Genomic DNA, 19,817 nt, shown 5'->3' with positions numbered 1-19,817 from the left:
GTCTATAGACATAAATATTCTATCGATATTCCACTATTTTATCGACTAGGTACTTTTCAAATAATGTTCTTTTAATATGTACATACATACATACAATCACGCCTGTATCCCATAAATGGGTAGGCAGAACACATGAAACTACTAAAGCTTCAGTGCCACTCTTGGCAAATAAGGGGTTGAAAGAAAACGAAACTGTGACTTTTAATATGTATTATAATATAAAAATTTTACCTTCCAATAAAATTTGTATTATTTTGCCTGGTATATCCGAGGTCTTTATAGAGAGAGTACGTCGTAGACGTCGCATCGGACCGATAGATGGCGCCATCGTTCGTTGTAAGTCGCTCCGGCGTCTCACCGCCGCGATGTTGGTAGTCCCGTTTTTCCCCACCTGCAACACAAGGCCCCCGCGCCCCGACTCGCCACCAGCCACCCTCATTGTTGAGGAGAAGTGCCGACGGTATATTAAGCCTACCAGGAAGGCATCACTCAGACCTCGGATATACCAGGCAAAATAATACAAATTTTATTGGAAGGTAAAATTTTTATATTATTTGTGCCGTTTGTATATCCGAGGTCTTTATAGAGACCTGTTTATTATCTCCTGGTGGCGAGTCAGCTGGCGCGCAAGCCTTTGGTAGCCCTATTGGCATAGCATAGAAGAATAAGTGAATCAGTTGAACCGATTTGACAGATGTATCAGTCGAAATAGCCTTCGATCCGCGAATATCTCGGTGCCAGAAACGCATAAAGAGATTTTCGTGATGACGTTTAGCTTTAGTCAGCGAATAGTTAGAGAAATGACATTATTATACATCGCAGATCAAAACCAAAAAAAAAAAAAAAAAAAAGATGTAGGCGAGGCTGACTTGAACAAGATACAAAAACCTTAGATACACTATTATTATTAACGGACACGTTATTTTATCAGGTTATAAACCCAATTTCAGACACAAAGTGTGGAAATTAACTGTAAAAGTAGTGTAACTATCTGTACTGTAGCAGGGTAACGTAATTGATACTGCTTTTGTCAACCCTTCGTAAAAATTATCTAAATCAATATTAGCTTTGATATGACTATTTAAAGTCCAACGTCTTACGTCCATATCAAACACAGAAAAAGGTCATCACTCACGTGCCCAAGGGCTATTTGTTACAATACTGGTATTTTCGATCAGACTATTTCGCGTCAAGCGAGCGCGGTTGCAAGCGAGACTCCTGAACTCTGAACTCTTTTTAGTGAGGGCATTTGAGGATACCGATCGCTCGGTAAGACTAGCCTAGAAGATGAAAAGTACGAGCGCTGTCGATTGCTACTACACTGGACGGAGGTATCAGTCGATTTCTTTAAGTCAGTCATTGACTCTTAGGGTAATCCATTACCTAATCCAAAACCCGATGCGACGGATTTCTACTTCGTGCAATGAAGGTCGACAGAGTAGACTGAGAGGTGGAGACGTCAGTGTCGCATCGCTGGTGGTTGCTGAACACGTCGTGGTAGCAGGTCAAGGGGTGAATTTAACACCGCCACACATGCGCGCTTTAAGAGCGTAGGCGGAGCGCAATAATGGCGGTGCACCGCACTAACGCTGGCGTTGCGCCCAGTGGGCGCTAGCGGGAACGAACGAGCGCTGATAGCGAGCGCAACGCGCGCGGGACGCGAGCGGAATGCACGCGCATTCAGCGCGCTGATAGCGAAGCGGAATGCGCTTTATGTGTGGCGGAGGCTTAATACGTACCGTTGTACGGCGTAATGCAGGGCTCTCGCAGACGAAGAGGTACGATGATGACGGGCGAAGCAGAAGAAGGCGAGGTCACCGAAGGTCACTTACTTGGCTCCCAGGGGGTGCATACTGACCTCGTACGACAGTCTGTTGGAGTCAGCAGTTACTGTCGTAGTTACTCGTAACAGAAGAGATGTAGTCCTGCCATCGTACAGCATAACATAACATACAACTGAACTGTGCATAGCATATAGTGCTATGCGAACCTTAAGCCGGCTGCATGTCACTTCAGTCGCCAGCGCCACCGCCTGTTGAAGATTATTCTCCATCGGAAGAGCTTTACTTCGTACAATGTTCCGATTATTGAAGGTCTTATCGGGCTGCAGATGCAAGCAAAACAGGGGCGATTGGCCTACAGCTATCGGCAGCTGTACGAGGTAATGCTGGAGACTGCAGCGGTGCAACCTTCCTCTGTAGACCACGAAAGTTGTGAAATTTATGAAATCAGGTTCTACGATCGAATCAAGCACTATATTAATTGAGTATAGTCGAGCCAGATGATAACTACTGAAGTACTCCTGAGTTCCTGGCCCCTTTCGCTTTGAGCTGGAATCTGAAGTTCACTAAGGCGAAGCAGGTTTATTTTTTCCCAATTTGTTTATTAGAGGCTCGGCGAATAAGTTAATCTCTCGAATGGACAGGGGGCGCCACAAGCCTCCGGGAAATCGTCGTGTACTTGGAACCCCCGCGGCCAGATTGCCGATCGGTTTTGGTGTCCGCCCGGTAAACAGACGCACGCTCAGGATGCAGGACGCTGGCTCGAATTCAGATCTGGACATTCTGAAAGGGATTTTTTTTTTTTTTAATTCCGCAAACCTTTACGATGTCTTTGACCTACACAATGAGCGATGTACAGGAATCACAGGGTCTTCTCGCGAGGCGCCTCTCCGATTAGATAGCTCGCGAACATCGTCAGGACACCCTCGCAGCAGTGCGGCTCCTCGTCCGGTTATTGACGTCTTACCTCGTTCAACTATGGGTCTCCAAACCACGTTAGGACGTAGCATCTTAAGAATTTATCTGTTCTCACTTCGGCGACGGAGGAGTCCTTGGTCAAAATAGAGTGTAAATACAGTCGTACTTCACGGGAACTGGAAAGAGAAGAGTGGATACCATAGTGTACGGGATGTCAGCTGATAGCGGCGCCCGGCGTCACATTGGAGGGTAGTATCAGCCTGGTCAGCAACAGAGTCTGCAACGATACCGTAGCAGACGGAGCCTGGATAGTCGTGGTCGTGGCACCATTGTAGGGGAAGACAGTGTTCGCGGTGAGCGTGACATCATGGGCGCGACGGGCGTTATCAGCGTGGCGGCTAGCAGCACCAAGGGCCCACATCAGCAATCTTACCAGCTTGTCACTGCAGCAGACGCTGTTATGTTCGGCGGTGAGATTGAGACGGCCGTCGTCAGCTCGAAAGGCGTCTCGATGCCCTGTCGCGTCGCGCAGTATCGTGCTCGGTGGCCCTCTCGAGGTCGCCGCCGTCAGCGCGGGAGGCACCGGCGCCAGCGTGGCAGTCAGCTACATCGGTGAACAGCATCAACAGAGTTCGCGGCGTCGTCACGGCAAACGCGGCAGGAAAATTAGCGACGCCTTCGCGGCAGCCGCAGTATTGCGCTCGGTGGCGCGATGAAGGTCGCCGCGTCTGCAATCTTACCTCGTGCGATCGAGGCGACATCAAGGCGCCAGCATGAGCGTGTCGGCCGACGACACCGGTGGAAAACTTCAAGTAGCTTGCGGCGTTGTCACGGCAGACGCAGCAGAAGGATTGCGACGCCTGTGCAGCGGTTAACAGTATTACGCTCCGCATCACCACTGAGGCGCCAGCATAAGCGTGGCGGCCAGCAATACTGGTGGACAGCTTCGGCAGGGTCGCGTCTCGCGTCGTTGTCACGGCATATGAACGCTCTACATCACCATCGAGGCGCCAGCATAAGCGTGGCGGCCAGCGATACTGGTGGACAGCTTCAGCAGGATCGCGGCGTTGTCACGGCAGATGAGCTCGCTGCATCACCATCGAGGCGCCAGCATAAGCGTGGCGGCCAGCGATACTGGTGGACAGCTACAGCAGGTGGACAGTCAGCAGGATCGCGGCGTTGTCACGGCAGACGAACGCTCTGCATCACCATCGAGGCGCCAGCATAAGCGTGGCGGCCAGCGATATTGGTGGACAGCTTCAGCAGGCTCGCGGCGTTGTCAAGGCAGACGCACGCTCTGCATCACCATCGAGGCGCCAGCATAAGCGTGGCGGCCAGCGATACTGGTGGACAGCTTCAGCAGGATCGCGGCGTTGTCACGGCAGACGAACGCTCTGCATCGTCACCATCGAGGCGCCAGCATAAGCGTGGCGGCCAGCGATATTGGTGGACAGCTTCAGCAGGCTCGCGGCGTTGTCAAGGCAGACGCACGCTCTGCATCACCATCGAGGCGCCAGCATAAGCGTGGCGGCCAGCGATACTGGTGGACAGCTTCAGCAGGATCGCGGCGTTGTCACGGCAGACGAACGCTCTGCATCGTCACCATCGAGGCGCCAGCATAAGCGTGGCGGCCAGCGATACTGGTGGACAGCTTCAGCAGGATCGCGGCGTTGTCACGGCAGACGAACGCTCTGCATCACCATCGAGGCGCCAGCATAAGCGTGGCGGCCAGCGATACTGGTGGACAGCTTCAGCAGGATCGCGGCGTTGTCACGGCAGACGAACGCTCTGCATCACCATCGAGGCGCCAGCATAAGCGTGGCGGCCAGCGATACTGTGGCGGGGGCAGAAGGTGGCCGCGCTGGTAGCCTGCGTATTGACGACTGATCACTAACGGCACGGCGCTCGCGTCGGGGCAGCAGCAGACATACTTACAGCGTCGCACGCGACGCCTATGCGGCGGCCACAACGTTGTTCGGCGGCACCGCAGAGATGGCCATCGTTAACGAGGAGGCAACTTCTACGCAACCTCGGCGGCGCCGACGCGGCGGACAACACTGCCGCGGTCAGCGGCGCTATCGCAGCGCTACAGTAAGTTTCGGCGCCGACACGTGGCTTGGGGCCTCCGCACCGAATCGGAAACCGAACATATTCTTTCTAAAATAATATGAATCTGCTCACCCATTCGTCGGAGAAATTCAAACCTCCTTGGAGCGCGGTATTCCTCCACCGCGCCCGCCGCCGCCGCCGCCGCCGCAGCCCGCAGGTCGCGCAGCACGCAGTCACGAAGCACGTGGTCCCCGGAGCACGTGGTCCCCGGCGGAGCAACTTACCTACGTTACCGCTTATATTCTCGCGCGAAACTTTTAATACGCGGATAACACTTCCTACTTTAGTCTCGGAAATGCGAATAGTTTAAAAAGAAAACTGATTAACGGTAACGATTTTTGCAGCATGGAACTTTCTTACAAAAAAGTGGGTAGAATCATAAAGCACCGCTCGTTCATTTCTATAGTGAGAACCCCGAAAGACGAATAATGATCGCTAGCGAGGCATAATATATCTCATTATTCAAGACGAACGAGCGCAAATTAAAAGGGAAGAAAGAATTGACGGATGAAATTGAAAAATTTCATAATTCCGAAACGTTATAAGCCACTTTTTAAATAAAAACACGAATAACTCTGGTTTGACCAGAAATAACAAGGAAATAGAAACTAAAACATTAATTTCGAGACACCATGCTGTAAAAATGTTCGAACGGAATACGCGACAACCGGTCACTTTGGCGTTCGACGAAACAATGAGGGTGGCTGGTGGCGAGTCGGGGCGCGGGGGGGCCTTGTGTTGCAGGTGGGGAAAAACGGGACTACCAACATCGCGGCGGTGAGACGCCGGAGCGACTTACAACGAACGATGGCGCCATCTATCGGTCCGATGCGACGTCTACGACGTACTCTCTCTATAAAGACCTCGGATATACAAACGGCACAAATAATAAAATTGCATACGAGTATTACGTATTCCTTTATTTATCTTTTTTCTCTAGGTAAGAGATTTAAAAAACGCATACAAAGTTAATACAAAATAGTACATTGCCATATGAGTGCGGAAAAAAGGAAATTCGAAACGAGTGGCGATAAACTAAAACACGTTACGAATTCCGTTACAATGGTCCTGCCAGTCAGTGCTAATTATACCCGACGGTACAGCCAGCAGTTTCGCCGCTTCCTCCATCTGCTGTACTACGCGCGCAGCAAAAATCCAAGCGTACTTGAAGCCCTGGATACATAGTAATTCCTTGTTTAGTAGAGACGGCGGGTTGATGGGATTTGATGCTGCTTAATCCTAAGCGAAAGCCTGGCAAAAGAGAGTATAAATTAATAGGGGCGCCACCGTCTATGTAAACCGTTTTGCATGTGGCAACTATTGAGTCACTTTGGTATGAGAGCAGTAAGTGTTGATATGATAAAAAAATAGTTCTATTACAGGAAACCTTATGTCTCCTTGTGATGTACAAAGTCGTGGAAAGTGGCAAAATATAAGGTATAATTAGCTATTGCATTGGCTGTTATAAAATAAAAATTTATAATAATAAACTAATTATAGCAGTGAATATTAGTTAATGTTTTATTCATTATTATATAATAATTACATATCGACTAATATAATATTGTACTCCTGTAAGTTATCGATACTGTCATTATGAAATTGTCAAGCCCTAGTGTAAACTAACAATTTAGGTTTTTACACAAAATATTGAAAATGATTGACTATTTTGAGGAAATATTGGCACACAGCAGAAGAAAACCTAATAATAGACTATGTGAGTGCCTACTAAACAGTTTTAAGTTATTAATTTGACAAAATATCGTAAAGAAAATTTCAATCGGAAGATCATAATTACCTGTGAAATGAGTATTTCAGCGGGTTATTTGACCCTGTAACAGAACAATCTAGTAAACTGCACGACACCATATTTTACACGTCCTTTTTTATTACCCCAACCCCCGAATTATTTATTATTTTGAATATTTTCAAAATATGTAAACAAAGCCGCGGCCGCTAGCGGCCGCTGTCGGGCTCAGAAATGGTCACGTTTTGTCATTGGTAGTCCGACTCTTTCTCACTCATGGGATGTTCATATACGTGACGGCTTCTCTTTCGCACACTTCAGCTGTCTTTAAGCGTAAGCGAAATGATAGGTCTGTGGGGCAAATTGTCAAAACTGAGTTTCAAAAGTTTTAAGCCTGTGTCGAGAGATGGCAGTCTATGCACTGTGATTACACATTTTACTTTGACAGTAAGTCTCTGTAATACTCAATCCTCTTTGGTATAGGACTAACAATTTGACTGCTAAAACGTCAACGGACTGCCTAACTTCGTGTATTAAATTATTATGACAATGTTCAGAAAGGCAAGCCGCACACTACAGGCGTGGCCCTTAAAAGCTTAACTACTTGGTACGGGTGTTCAAATCGCACCAAATCCGTATTAGGAGTTACCCTGCACATTACCATAGTATAATAAAGAGTACTATCGTACAGTATGGCCACACCCGCTCCCCGCTGAAAGTGCCGCCCACCCTCTCTCGGTTACCTCCCAGTTACCGCCAATCAAAAACGCGAACAGTCGACCTGTCATATTTCACTCATACAAGCATGGTACGCGTTCACCTACACGAGCTTAGACTGTGTGCTAGGAACGCGCCTCTTTCATATATTTAATCGCCAGTGTCCGAGGTGTGACATTACCCTTGGTTGGTACCACATGTACCACCGTATTGTCTGTCACCTGACAATCATATTGTCTTTTAGAACACCAGTACATGATACGTCCGGAGCTAAAAGTGCAAATATTTATCAATTATTCATTTGATAATAAAAATGCTAATAGAAGTGTTTCTTACAGCCGCGTCGAAGAAGAGTCAGTCCAACGGCAGCGAAGCGAGCGGCGCCGGCAAAACGGCACCGTCAAGAAAAACAACAACGAACCGCAGTCCGAGCTGCGGCTACACGAGCTGAGGTCCGAGAAGTACAACGGACTCGTACGGTAAGTTAGTTCCCCTTGTTCCTCGTAGATAACCAAGTTTGATAACTGCAGGGTTAGCACATGATTGCCGCGAGAGTATGTCGCCGCGAGATATACTACCCGTCCTTATGTCATTAATACAGTTAGAAGAAGACGTGTGATCTATCTCGCGGCGACATACTCCCGCGGCAATCATGTGCTAGGCCTACTGGTTTTGTATGAGGAAAAATAATTCTTCTTAGCTAACTGGGTTATGAATAAGATTTTTTTTTCGTCGTAGAAAACCATTCTTTTTTGCAGTTTTCTACGAAGAATATTTTTTCTTCTTTGCTTACCCGGTTATGAAATGGGATTTTTTTTTTCCTCGTAGAAAACCATTATTGTATGCAATTTTCTATGAAGAACTTTTCTTCTTGATTTTTTTTTCCCCAAAGAAGACCATTATTGTAAGCAGTTTTCTACGAAGATTTTTTTTTTCTTCTTAGCTTACCCGGTTATGAAAACTGAACTATGAAGAAAAAAAAATCTTATTTCATAACCCTAACTGGGCTTAGAAGAATTATTTTTCCTCATACAAAACCAGTTATCAAACTTGGTTATCTACGAGAACAAGGGGTTAGTTTTTATATCATTTGTTGCAAATAAGCACGCAGAGGTCTCTTATGTTCTTAACTCTTTAGCTGCCAAATACGTCAACTGACCTTCGCGGCTAGAACCCAGTATAAAGCCTCCGCCACACATAAAGCGTTTTGATAGAGTAGCGTTAGCGGAGCGTTAGCGTTAGCGGAGCGTCAGGGGAGCGCAATGATAGCGGTGCGCCGACGGAAAGAGGTATCAAAACGGCACTGTCAAGAAAAACAACGAGCCGCAGTCTGACCTGCGGCTACACGAGCTGAGGTCCGAGAAGTAGAATGGACTTGTACGGTAAGTTAGTTTTTATATACACGGTGTAAAATGAGAGAACCGAAAGATTTCAACTACGCATTTCTGAGGGCAAAATAAACATAAAATGTTATATGACGTCAAGCAAATCTCGCCAAGGATTTTTTTTTTGTAATTTTTTTGGATGTATTTTCACATAAAAAGTAAATTTTCTCAAACATGCAATGAAATATTGTCTTTACGTTCCTTAAAATGGGCTGGGAAGTATCGCTTTTTGGGCGCAACAACTTGAGAGGACTGTAAAGGGATTTCATATTATTTTTTAGGCCTGCAAAGTAACTTTTTTTTATAAAATATTGTCATTTAGAGCATTTTTTTTATTTCATTGTATGTTTGAGAAAAGCACTATACATGCCTCGGCGTGAAAACGGATTCCCGGCCTCATATCCCTATCCGGCCTCGCTCGCACGCTCGCTCGGCCGTATATACCCACTTGGCCGGAAATCCTCATTTTCCCGGCCTCTGATGTAATGTACTAGTTATAAAACTAGCACTTAAAATATTTTTTTTTCTAAAAAAAATACTTTTTTGCAATGAGTTACTAGTTATTTTTTGAAATCTGTCAACGAGGATAGTTAGAATATCTCCGATAACGGCATCATCGCTATCAAAATAGCGTTTTGTTCTGAGCAATAATAAGTTTTTTTTTTAATGCTTATAACTCTGAAAGTAGGCGAAATCCAGAAAAGTTTATATGACATTTTACTCTTATAATATGATGAGGAATACACTGTTTAAAATAATCGGTTTCTCATATTACACCGTGTATTTTGTTGCAAATAAGCACGCAGAGGTTTCTTAAGTTCTTATCTCTTTGGCTGTCAAATATGTCAACTGACGCTCGCGGCTAGAAAGCTTCGTGGATTCCGACAAGATTCACGATGACGAAAAGAGTAGGCTCAGTGAAGAAAAACAACAACGAACCGAGGTGACCTTAATGAAACCCATTGAATTACTATGTACTAACATACTAGAAATGACAACCCAAACAAAGTCTGTACTGTATCATAGAATATGACTTGACCAATGACCACCTAGATGCGAAAGAGGTATCAAAAAGGCACTGTCAAGAAAAGCAACAACGAACCGCAGCCTGAGCTGCGGTTACACGAGCTGAGGTCCGTGAATGACAACGGACTCGTACTGTAAGTTGTTTTACATACTAGCTGTTGTCCGTGGCTTTGCTCGCGTTAGAAAGAGACAAAAAGTAGCCTATGTCACTCTTCATCCTTTCAACTATCTGGGTCAAAAAGATTTAGTAAAAACGTCACTTCTGTGGACAATATTATAAAAGTTAACGACTCTGGTACATTCGTATCCCGTTTTTCCTATTTGAGTGTCAAGAACTAAAACAATGTTTCCCGTCATTAGAATGTCGTTTAAAAATTAGCACTAGATTTTCTTAACTTTTGTAATGTCCACAGGAGAGATATAACCAATTACCCTTACATTAAAATCTGTTTGACCCATCTCCACCTAAAAACTCACGTCGATTAATTGCTCTGTTTTGCCGTGAAAGACGGACAAACCAACAAACACACACACTTTCCCATTTATAATATTCGTATGGATAATATCTGTTCCAAACTGTTTAGCCGTACAAAACGTCAAATAAGGGTGAAGTCACATCTATCAGCATCGCGATGCATTTTGTCAGAAACCGCACGCATGCTTTCAGCTTTCCGATGCGTGTGTTTCATACTAACGAGCGATTTCTCATACATATAAAATACGCTTCGATGCTGATAGATGTGAGTTTACCCTAAGTGCGTTTTCACATTATCCGATCCGATATCGGATGTCGGATATCCCATACATTACAGGCGCCATCTTGGATTTTTCTATTGAAATCCTTCCGACTTCCGATATCGGATCGGATAGTGTGAAAACGGACTAACGCCGCCCTTGTGCACGCTATGCAGCGTGGACTCAGGACACTTGTATGAGCTTCCATTGTTTGACTCGCACGCCGCACGCTCCGCCCCGCTCAACGCCCAATATGAGCGTGCACGCTGGCTGCCAACGTCGTCAACTGACGCTCTTGGCTATATCCAAGTATGAATCTTCGTGTTTTCCGAGAAAATTTACGACGGCGAAAAAGTAGTGTAAGGTATAGCGGGGCAAATCTCGATACGATGGACTTTTCCGGTAAGTTAGTTTTTATAACGAAAGTAAAATATGTATTGCCTTAAACCTCGGCCACACATGCGCGTTTTGAGAGCGTAGGCGCAGCGTTAGCGGAGTGCAATGATAGCGGAGCGCTGGACGAACGCTGGCGTTGCGCCCAGCGGACGCCGGCGGGAACTAACGAGCGCGGAATGCGCGCGCATTCCGCTACGCTATCAAAACGCTTTGTGTGTGGCGGAGGCTTTAAGCCCACCATTCCATATATTTTGTTTAATATAGTTTTACGAAAAAAGTTATTTAAAAAGTACTAACCTTTTATATCCATTATTTTCTTATCAGTGTTACTGTTATCATTATATGAACACTCGTAAAAACCAAAACATACTTACGTATTTGATAAACCTGCAGTGGCTTATAGACTGATTATGCTTGACTGCTAATCGGTATCATTATTGATTGATAACATTATAAAATATGTATATCGTCAAGCGGTAGCCAAAAACCCAAAGTCATTAATTGAAAAAACCCTGCCAAGTGCATCAACTTTTTGACCGACTCAAATCTGTCCGCAGATTTTAAACTTCGTTATAAAATTACACCCTTAAATACTGAATTTTATTGGTATTTGTCACTTTATGCTGTATATTAAAACATAACCCTAACTGTTAGATCCAGTAACCTGAAACTTTGTTCATTAGAAGTTCGATTTCTTGGCAACTCCAGATATATTTTGAGTAGCGCCAGAGACACTCAAAAATGTCGGTCAAAAAGCTTATTCGCTCAAGTACGACTGGACTTCTGTGATCATTATGAACAGTGGCCGGAACTTCCCATGGCAAAATTCAAATGTCAATAGCCGGGTCCACAGTCCACAGTGATCGAGCAGCCCTCTCGAGGCAATGCCTCGCTGCAATGCGTCGCGCTTGTCTGTGCACAAACGCGCACGTTTGCCTCACCCGAGCCAATATGCTATTCAAGATGGCAGCCCTCAGTCAGCTGTTCAAAATAGTTACGGAACACATTGATCATTGTCCGAAAGACAACGAACTTGTTATCACAATGATGGGTTGCTAGCCCCATCGATCACAATTAAACCCATATCCCACAGTCTACTTCTGCTACACTCACGGGAGAAAAGGTTGTGGTGAAATTCTTAACCCGTCACCACACGGGAAAAAATTGAACGGGCAATTTCATGACAATGTCAAAAAATATGACAAACAAGGAAAAAAAAAGTGTAATTTTATTAGATTAGATCTATTTAAAGATTAATTAGTCTGAAGATATGAATCAAATAAAATTACAGAAAAGGTGTTTATTAAATGTTTGAACTGATAAATAAATGAGATAAATAATGACGAATTTTAGATTTACAATGAGATACAGTTCGATAACAGCGGCATATTGTACGTTAATTATTTGATCGGCATAGAGGTATGTAATTGTTTTAAACAACATGGTACTGCACCATGTGATTTTCTTTAATTAAAGTAAATCTTAATTCATGTTCTTGTTATGTATTTTTCAATATTTCAAGTATCTTGGAAATTAATGCTTTCGCTGAAAATTTGGTATTGCTGAACATTTTGGGAAACAAAATAAATTTATCTCTGGGAACCCGGATTTTTGAATTTTTATTTCCATTTTCTCCCAGATATTTTGTTGAATGTGACTTTACAAAGGAGCTCTATGATCTGTCTGTTCATGCATGGTTATATGTATAACGGGAGAAAGGTAACTCATAATGTAGTGCGAGGTCAATAGAATCGACCAAGTACAGGGTCAACCAAAAGGCCAGATGACTTTAAAACGCTCTAGAATATGTTTATATTTGATAATCGTTACTGTAACCTTTGGCAAGCAAATGACAATAACTTTTTACCCATCAAATATCAGTACTTACTGCGCTCGCTCAGCGGCATCAAAGCCACGCAGCATTATGTGTCCATGGTTGCACGAAATAAAAATATTCATTCATTCATTCAAAGCGGATCTTGACCTCCAACACTAGACTCCGCCATTCGTTCCTATCACAGGTCTTTCTGGACCTCATCGATCCATCGGTACCTGGGCCTTCTGACCGGCCATTTCTCAGTAGATCGCCACGGGTATCAGTAGATATTTTATATATTTTCATGGTGATAAACAGGGCCCGTAACTTTCATGCCGATGACATAAATTTGACGTTACGCTGCATATAGGATGATTGAAAAGTTTTATTTCATTATTAATCATTATTCATCAATCATTTTAATCATGACCTCAAAACTAATCTATTCATACGTGAAATCATTAATACCTACTTGATACGTGAAAAGTAAATTAAATTATTTGTTTATTTTTTTACATTCATTTTATTAAATATGTTTGTTACCATATTTCAATGAATTATTAAAACAAAACAAATTGCTTCCTTTTTGTTTCACGTATCAAGTAGGTATGAATTATTCCACGTATGAATAGCTTACTTTTGAAGTCATTTGTACATGATTAAATTGATTAATGAATAATGATTAATTATTACAATAAAACTATTTGAATCAATATGTAGCGTGACGTCAAATTTATGTCATCGGCATGAAATCGGCCCCTGGTGATAAACATATAAAGATGAGTGTTGAGATGACGAAAGATAATGGAAGATGAAGACGTGTTGTACCGACCCCACATAACGTGGGATAAGGGTAGGAGGAAGAAGAAGAAGAAGGCGATAAACATATAAGCTGTTTAGATAAATAATCACGATTTAGCTAGGCAATGGAATACTAATAGAGACTAGAACAAAATATTTACCTACCACTGTTCGAGGGTTTAAAAAATATTGACTTCACTTAACATTCTGTAATATGTTAAAACCAATATTAGTTCCACTCTTGAGACTCTACGACATTAAGTTTAGTATAGACCACTTGTTATCGATCAATCGTTTGTAAAGAGTGAAGTACTTTTAAGTAATGGAGGCTATACACGGTGTTTTTAGCCAAGGTTTAACCCTAAAATTCATTTTTTTATAAAAATTAAATGATTCCTGGTTATGAACGTTGACACAACTGAATCCAGGAATTGCGTTCTCATCCATGCTAATATTATAAATGGGAAAGTGTGTGTGTCTGTTTTTCACGGCAAAACGGAGCGACGAATTGACGTGATTTTTGAAGAGATGGAGAGTGACATAGGCTACTTTATGTCCCTTTCTCACCCCACTTTCCTTAAATTGTTGGGTGGAGGTTTGTATGGAACATTCCTTAATTTTAAATTTAACGCGAGCGAAGCCGCGGGCAAAAGCTAGTAGTAAACAAATTACTACGGTATACCACATATGATATGTGTGGTGACTTTGAGTTGGCTTGAATGCTCTGTCTAGTAATTGATGTGGTCTGTGAATGTGGACGATTAAACTATTTTTCTACTCCCGAACTGTTATTCGTCATTTACAGGATCGTGCACAGATCTTTAAAACCCTACATAAAGGTCTATTCCCCAAAGCCAGCGTCCGCCGGCTTTCCGCGCATGCGCGCAGTATCGAAAAAACTGAAAACGCATTGTTTGGCTCTGTAACCATAGCAACGCCTTATAACGACACTGCGGGCGTGCGCGGGAAGGATTTGGGCAGCCAAGCTGACAGTGCAAACCTTTGAGTCAAAATAGAGGAAACTGTGAATTTCACGAAAGTTATTCAAGAAAACTATTAAAAACTAGTGCATGGTCGTAGAAAAAGTATTGTATGCAACGGTGTTTAACTGAGTCAAAAAATACTCGTGGCGTCTCAACTCAATAACAATTTTCGGCTTCGCCTCAAATTGTTACCCACGCCACTCGTCTTTTTTGACCTCCTTTAAACGCCTGTTGCATAAAATACTATTTCGGCAGTACTATTTTGTTTACTACTTATAGAAGCACTTACACGCGTTTTTTTTTGGATATTTTTTTACTACTTGAACGAGCATCGAATGCTAAATAGGTGTGTGTATTAGTAAGGCAACGAATATAAATTATTAATGGCAGTTTGTCAACGCTGACCTACGTTATCTAAAAAAGGAAGCTTATCTGGGTTAATTTGCAACCAAATATATTAGCTATATAATATAATTTATTTTTATTACGTAACGTTAGGGTTCTGGACCACAGTGCAAATACAAACCATATTAGGGTATTTTAAAGTTTGCTAGTCGAGGTTTTTTTTTTTCGGTAGTGACCCTGCCTGCTAAGCCGACGGTTTTCGTAGGGCATTTATTTTTTTACTCAGCATAATGAGCTCTTTCGATCCTAATAGAAGAAAAACGCTTAAGCAAATACGCTGTTCATCTGTCTGTAATAAATAATTCCAAAAGTCTAATAAAATTAAAATAAAGGACGACTCTTTAAACCATATTCTTAGTATAGCTATATAAACATATTTTTAGTATAGCTTAGTAGAGATATGTGAGATACGAGCGTTAAACACACTTGATAGGAACTGAATGAATGATAGTAATAATTGAACCTGTACGGAACCCTTAGCAACGCAAATCGTCCAACGCGTACTTGGTCGTTTGCCTTTTCAAATTAACGCCTTCAATATTTTAGGGCCAAGAACTGATTAATATTCATTAATTATATCCATTTAAGTACAGGTCAATGCTAGCTTACGGATCTCTAGTTACCTAATTAAATAATATTATTTTGTTACGAATAGTTTTTTATTTAAAACATCATTAAAATTAATTTACACATGGTTGAATTTTAAGGCGCACGTTGTCGTAAAATGATTTATTATCTCTAACAAAAGACATTAATGGTCTGGTTTGAATACGAAACATTTAAAATACACAATACTCAAATTATCACTTTATTTAATAACAAAATACACTTCTTACCATTAAATGTCCCTAAATATAGTTTTATCACAACTTTCACAGGCGTTTTCACTTTGTCAATTCGTCCGGAACAGGAGTGTACTTCAAGCCCGTGTCGTTCAGCATAGTGACCACCCACGCGTCCTTCGGCAGCTTCCCCGACTTGAGCAGCTTCACGGCGGCAGCCACATTCGCCCCGCTAGTGTACCCAACGTATAAACCTTCCTTCTCCCCAAGCAGCTTCTTATAATGCACCGCCTCTTCGTCTGACACATTCATAGTACCATCCATATACTCAAACTTGAATAACCCAGGAACTGCCCCATACCCCGATCCTTGCAGCAGATGGCACGGCTTCGTAATAGCCTTTCCAGCGATCGGCTCAGCACCTTCCGGCTCCACCACATACGTCACAATCTCTGGATTCTTATCCTTCAAATATTTAGAGACGCCCGTAAAAGTCCCGGCCGTCCCAACGGTGGCGACAAACGCGTCCACTTTTCCCCCAGTCTGTCTCCAAATTTCAGGGCCTGTTGAGTCGTAGTGCGATTGAACATTAGCTTCATTATGGAACTGATTAACGAGAAATGCTCCGGTTTCGTCAACTAACCTTAACCCTTCCTTCTCAGCCGCTTCCACATCAGCTAAAGTCACTTTTCCATATGTACCTTCAACTTGAGGAACTCGAACGCATTTCGCTCCAAGAGCCTCCATATGTATAGCACGTTGCACGCTGTTCCCTTTAGACATGGTCAGAGTTAACGGATGTCCAAGCACTGCACATACAACAGCCAGTCCAGTTCCTTGGTTCCCCGATGTTACTTCAAGCACTGGGCTCCCAGGCTTCAAATCACCATTCTTCCTAGCATTCTGTATCATGTATAACGAGGACCGACATTTGATGGAACCTCCAGGGTTCATGAATTCGCATTTCGCTAAGATGCGTCCGGGGCCCGAATATAGACGATCCAAGGCGACTATGGGTGTGTTCCCGATCAGCTCCAACGCCGAAGATTTAATCTCATTGTCTCTGGAGGGAGCCATCTTAAAAACGCAGCACTTGCCGATGTTCAGCACCGCACTGAGCCCGTGTGTCGCGCGCGTTGCTTAAAAAGTCACTAGCGATGTGTGCTGCCTTTGTACTGATATCATTACTAATGGATAGTCAAGGTAATTTAGTTACGCGTAGACCCAAATATTACGGACCTTGAATTAACCTGGTACAATAAAAAAGGGTATGTTTTAACACTATGAATGATTTAATGTGACTGACGCGCGCGTAAGAAATTGGCAAGTGCGAAGATTCTACAAGCCATTATTTATAGATCATTGACTTATCATTGCGTGATTACTTCGTCATATTAACTACACTGGTAATGATTAAAGATGTTATCTAAATATAAACAGTTCAACGATTCCACTCGTATCATTATCAAACTTACAAACAAGTTCAAGTTTGTTTATATTAAGGTCGGTGATCGTTTTCGAGATCAAAAACTTCTGGCAAAGGTAAAAAGTATTAAACAGTTGGTTCCTAATTAAGTAATTATAATACTTGTGATGTTATTGTCAAGTACAGTCTCTGATTTTTTTGTTTATATTGCTTAGGTGCAATACGGGAGTACCTAGGTGCGAAAGTCCTACTAACCTCCGCTTTTGTTTAAAAAAGTTGATTTTCCAATCTCGTCCTGTCAATGAGCAATAAAAATGTGAAAATTAACATTTTTATTGCTCATTGAGATCGTTTGTGATCGTTTTACCTACTCGAAAATTAAGAATATCTTACTGAAAAACTCATAGATCGATATGTACCTACTCTATTTTAGGCACATAAGGTCGAAAAGTGGTAAACCACTTTTTTGGCTGACTGTACCTACATAAAATGTATTTTATTTAATGTACATATTGATAATTTTGCGAAATACTCAAGTAATATTATTTTAACACCTTCGCAGGCCATGCCCCCCATATTTAGCTCAAAATCGTCCATAAATGGATCAGTACACGATTTGGTCGTACATTGACTGAATTAATTAATTAATATCTGGGCGACCGAGCTTCGCTCGGTTCTATTTTAATATATCACGTCTTTAGATAAAAAAAACTCTTATAAATATAAAAACAAAAAAAAGACAAAAAACAAAAACTTAATTTCTGGCCGGGATTCGAAACCCTGACACCTACGATCTATCTGCGTACATTAGACCGACCTCGTACGACTGAGCTAAGCGGAATCGATGCGCGCGCGGCGAAATTAACGACCATATTTGACGTTTACTAACGCGAAAGAAAAACTCATGAAAACTCGAAAATTCGCGTTTTCCAGGATCTAAGGCTACGCTAGATCGATTTTTCACCCCCGAAAACCCCCACATAACAAATTTCAGCAAAATTGTTAGAGCGGTTTCCGAGATCGTCGGTATATATAAATAAATAAATATATAAATAAATAAATATACAAGAATTGCTCGTTTAAAAGTATAAGATATTCCTATCAGCCTAGTCCAAATGACGATCGTTGACGACGTTGACGCTAGAAGCCGATCAAAACGCAGTCTGGCTCTGTCGCCCTATTATCGAAGAGCGATAGAGATCTAGCTACGACAACGGTATTATCGTAAGCGTTTGTGCTTTTGGCTACGTGCCCTGAACTTATGAGGACGGCTAAATACGCTCTAAGCTTTAAGGGTATAAGGGTGATAGATAACATAAAAATGAGAATACATTTCATAGGTATAACATAACACACACAGGTCCTTATCGGTAATTTCCAGGAATTTGATTTTTACTCAAAGTAAATTCATTTTCATCTTCCAAAAGAAACAATTTTACTTTATGTATAAGTTCGCGCCATCCTGCATTTCAGACAAATGAACATTAATTTTTCTAGCGCAGTCTTGTTGGCTCATGGAATCTTTAGGGTGAATCCACGTAAAAGTAACGCGAGTCACGACTTCATTGATTGTTTATTTGAACTACAGCTGCAAGTGAAAGGAAAAAGTCGGGAAAATAACACTTATTTAGAGATAGATTACCACTTGAACTTGAATCGTGAATAAATTGAACATGCCATAAAATCGTGACTCATGTTACTCTTGGATTGACCCTTTATCATTAAAATTACTGTAAGGAACTTGGTTTTAGGGCCAGTTGCATCAACCACATTTGACAGACACATCGTCGTCACGCAGCAGATGTCTATGGAGCTTCCCATACAATACATTTTAACGGTGACAGGCGGTTTGACGCAACCGGCCCTTAATCTTCGCTGGTATAAAACAAGTTAACTACCTATCAGCAGCGGCTGGTCCATACAAACCGATTCCCACCGGCTTGCCTAAAATTGATTACTGGTACCTAAACTACCTAAGGTTAAGGTAGGTTTATTTTTGCTCGGTGTTGCCTAGCAGAAATTTTCAGCAGCCGCCACTGCTACCTATACATATAGCTCTATATATGCAATGCAAACACGAAGCGTGGAGTAAGTTTGGCATTAGTTGTATGTTTATTACCACGTGTATACGTGAAAGTGTTGGCTCCCAGCCAGTTCATTGTGGGTGTGTTGTATGCGGTTAAGGTTATCCAATAATGATAATCGGAATATTAAGTGATACATATTTTATAGTTATTTGTTATACAAGGGGGCAAAGTTGTATTTTAACGCCGAGTGTGGAATTGAAAAACGAGCAAGTGAAAGGATTCTATAGTTGAACCACGAGCGAAGCGAGTGGTTCGAGAATAGAATCCTGAACTTGCGAGTTTTTTAACACACGAGAAGTAAAATACATTTGCACCCGAGTTTAACACAAAACTTTTCCCCTCACTATAGCGAGGAAACTACAACGCAAAAAATGCGTTTATCACTGCTTCCAGTAGTTCCACAGGTGGTAAATCATCTTTATTACTAGATACACCTACTGTTATCAATTTTAAAGCAGTTAATTTGACTTTATTCAAGGTAAAATTACTTTACCCACTAGTGGATAAAATGCGTTTTTACCCGCTGGTATTAAAGGACAAAACACGTGTTTCCGAGCTAGTGAGGGGAAAATAAACATTCCTCAATGTCATCTTGAGAATGATAGCGGACAAGCCTGATTGTCCTCTATTGCTACACTGTGCGGAACTAGTGACTAAATTCACCTGGGTAGCTCTTTAGGTTAAGTTTAAACGTAAATATTTA

At 42.4% G+C, this 19,817-nt stretch overlaps 2 protein-coding genes across 2 annotated transcripts in view; one reads left to right on the top strand and one right to left on the bottom strand.

Annotated features, from left to right (window-relative positions):
- Positions 1-19,817, top strand: part of LOC125227893 (dnaJ homolog subfamily C member 16) — a 50,656-nt gene that overhangs the window by 14,566 nt on the left and 16,273 nt on the right. Inside the window, exon 10 of the mRNA XM_048132292.1 lies at positions 7,611-7,751. Coding sequence (XP_047988249.1) covers positions 7,611-7,751 — 141 coding nt within the window. The remainder of the gene's footprint in view (positions 1-7,610; positions 7,752-19,817) is intronic.
- LOC125227894 (putative inactive cysteine synthase 2) lies at positions 15,612-16,911 on the bottom strand. The gene has a single exon (XM_048132293.1). It carries the CDS (start codon positions 16,676-16,678, stop codon positions 15,704-15,706), a length of 975 nt encoding a protein of 324 aa, XP_047988250.1. The 5' UTR covers positions 16,679-16,911; the 3' UTR covers positions 15,612-15,703.

The sequence above is a fragment of the Leguminivora glycinivorella genome, chromosome 7, assembly GCF_023078275.1.
Source record: "Leguminivora glycinivorella isolate SPB_JAAS2020 chromosome 7, LegGlyc_1.1, whole genome shotgun sequence".
NCBI lineage: Eukaryota > Metazoa > Arthropoda > Insecta > Lepidoptera > Tortricidae > Leguminivora > Leguminivora glycinivorella.
The sequence above is the reverse complement of the archived record's forward strand: the minus strand, read 5'-3'. Positions and strand labels throughout refer to the sequence as shown.

What these genes read in the sequence shown, in the direction of transcription:
- LOC125227894 (XM_048132293.1), bottom strand. Translation starts at nt 16,678, where the DNA reads ATGGCTCCCTCCAGAGACAATGAGATTAAATCTTCGGCGTTGGAGCTG.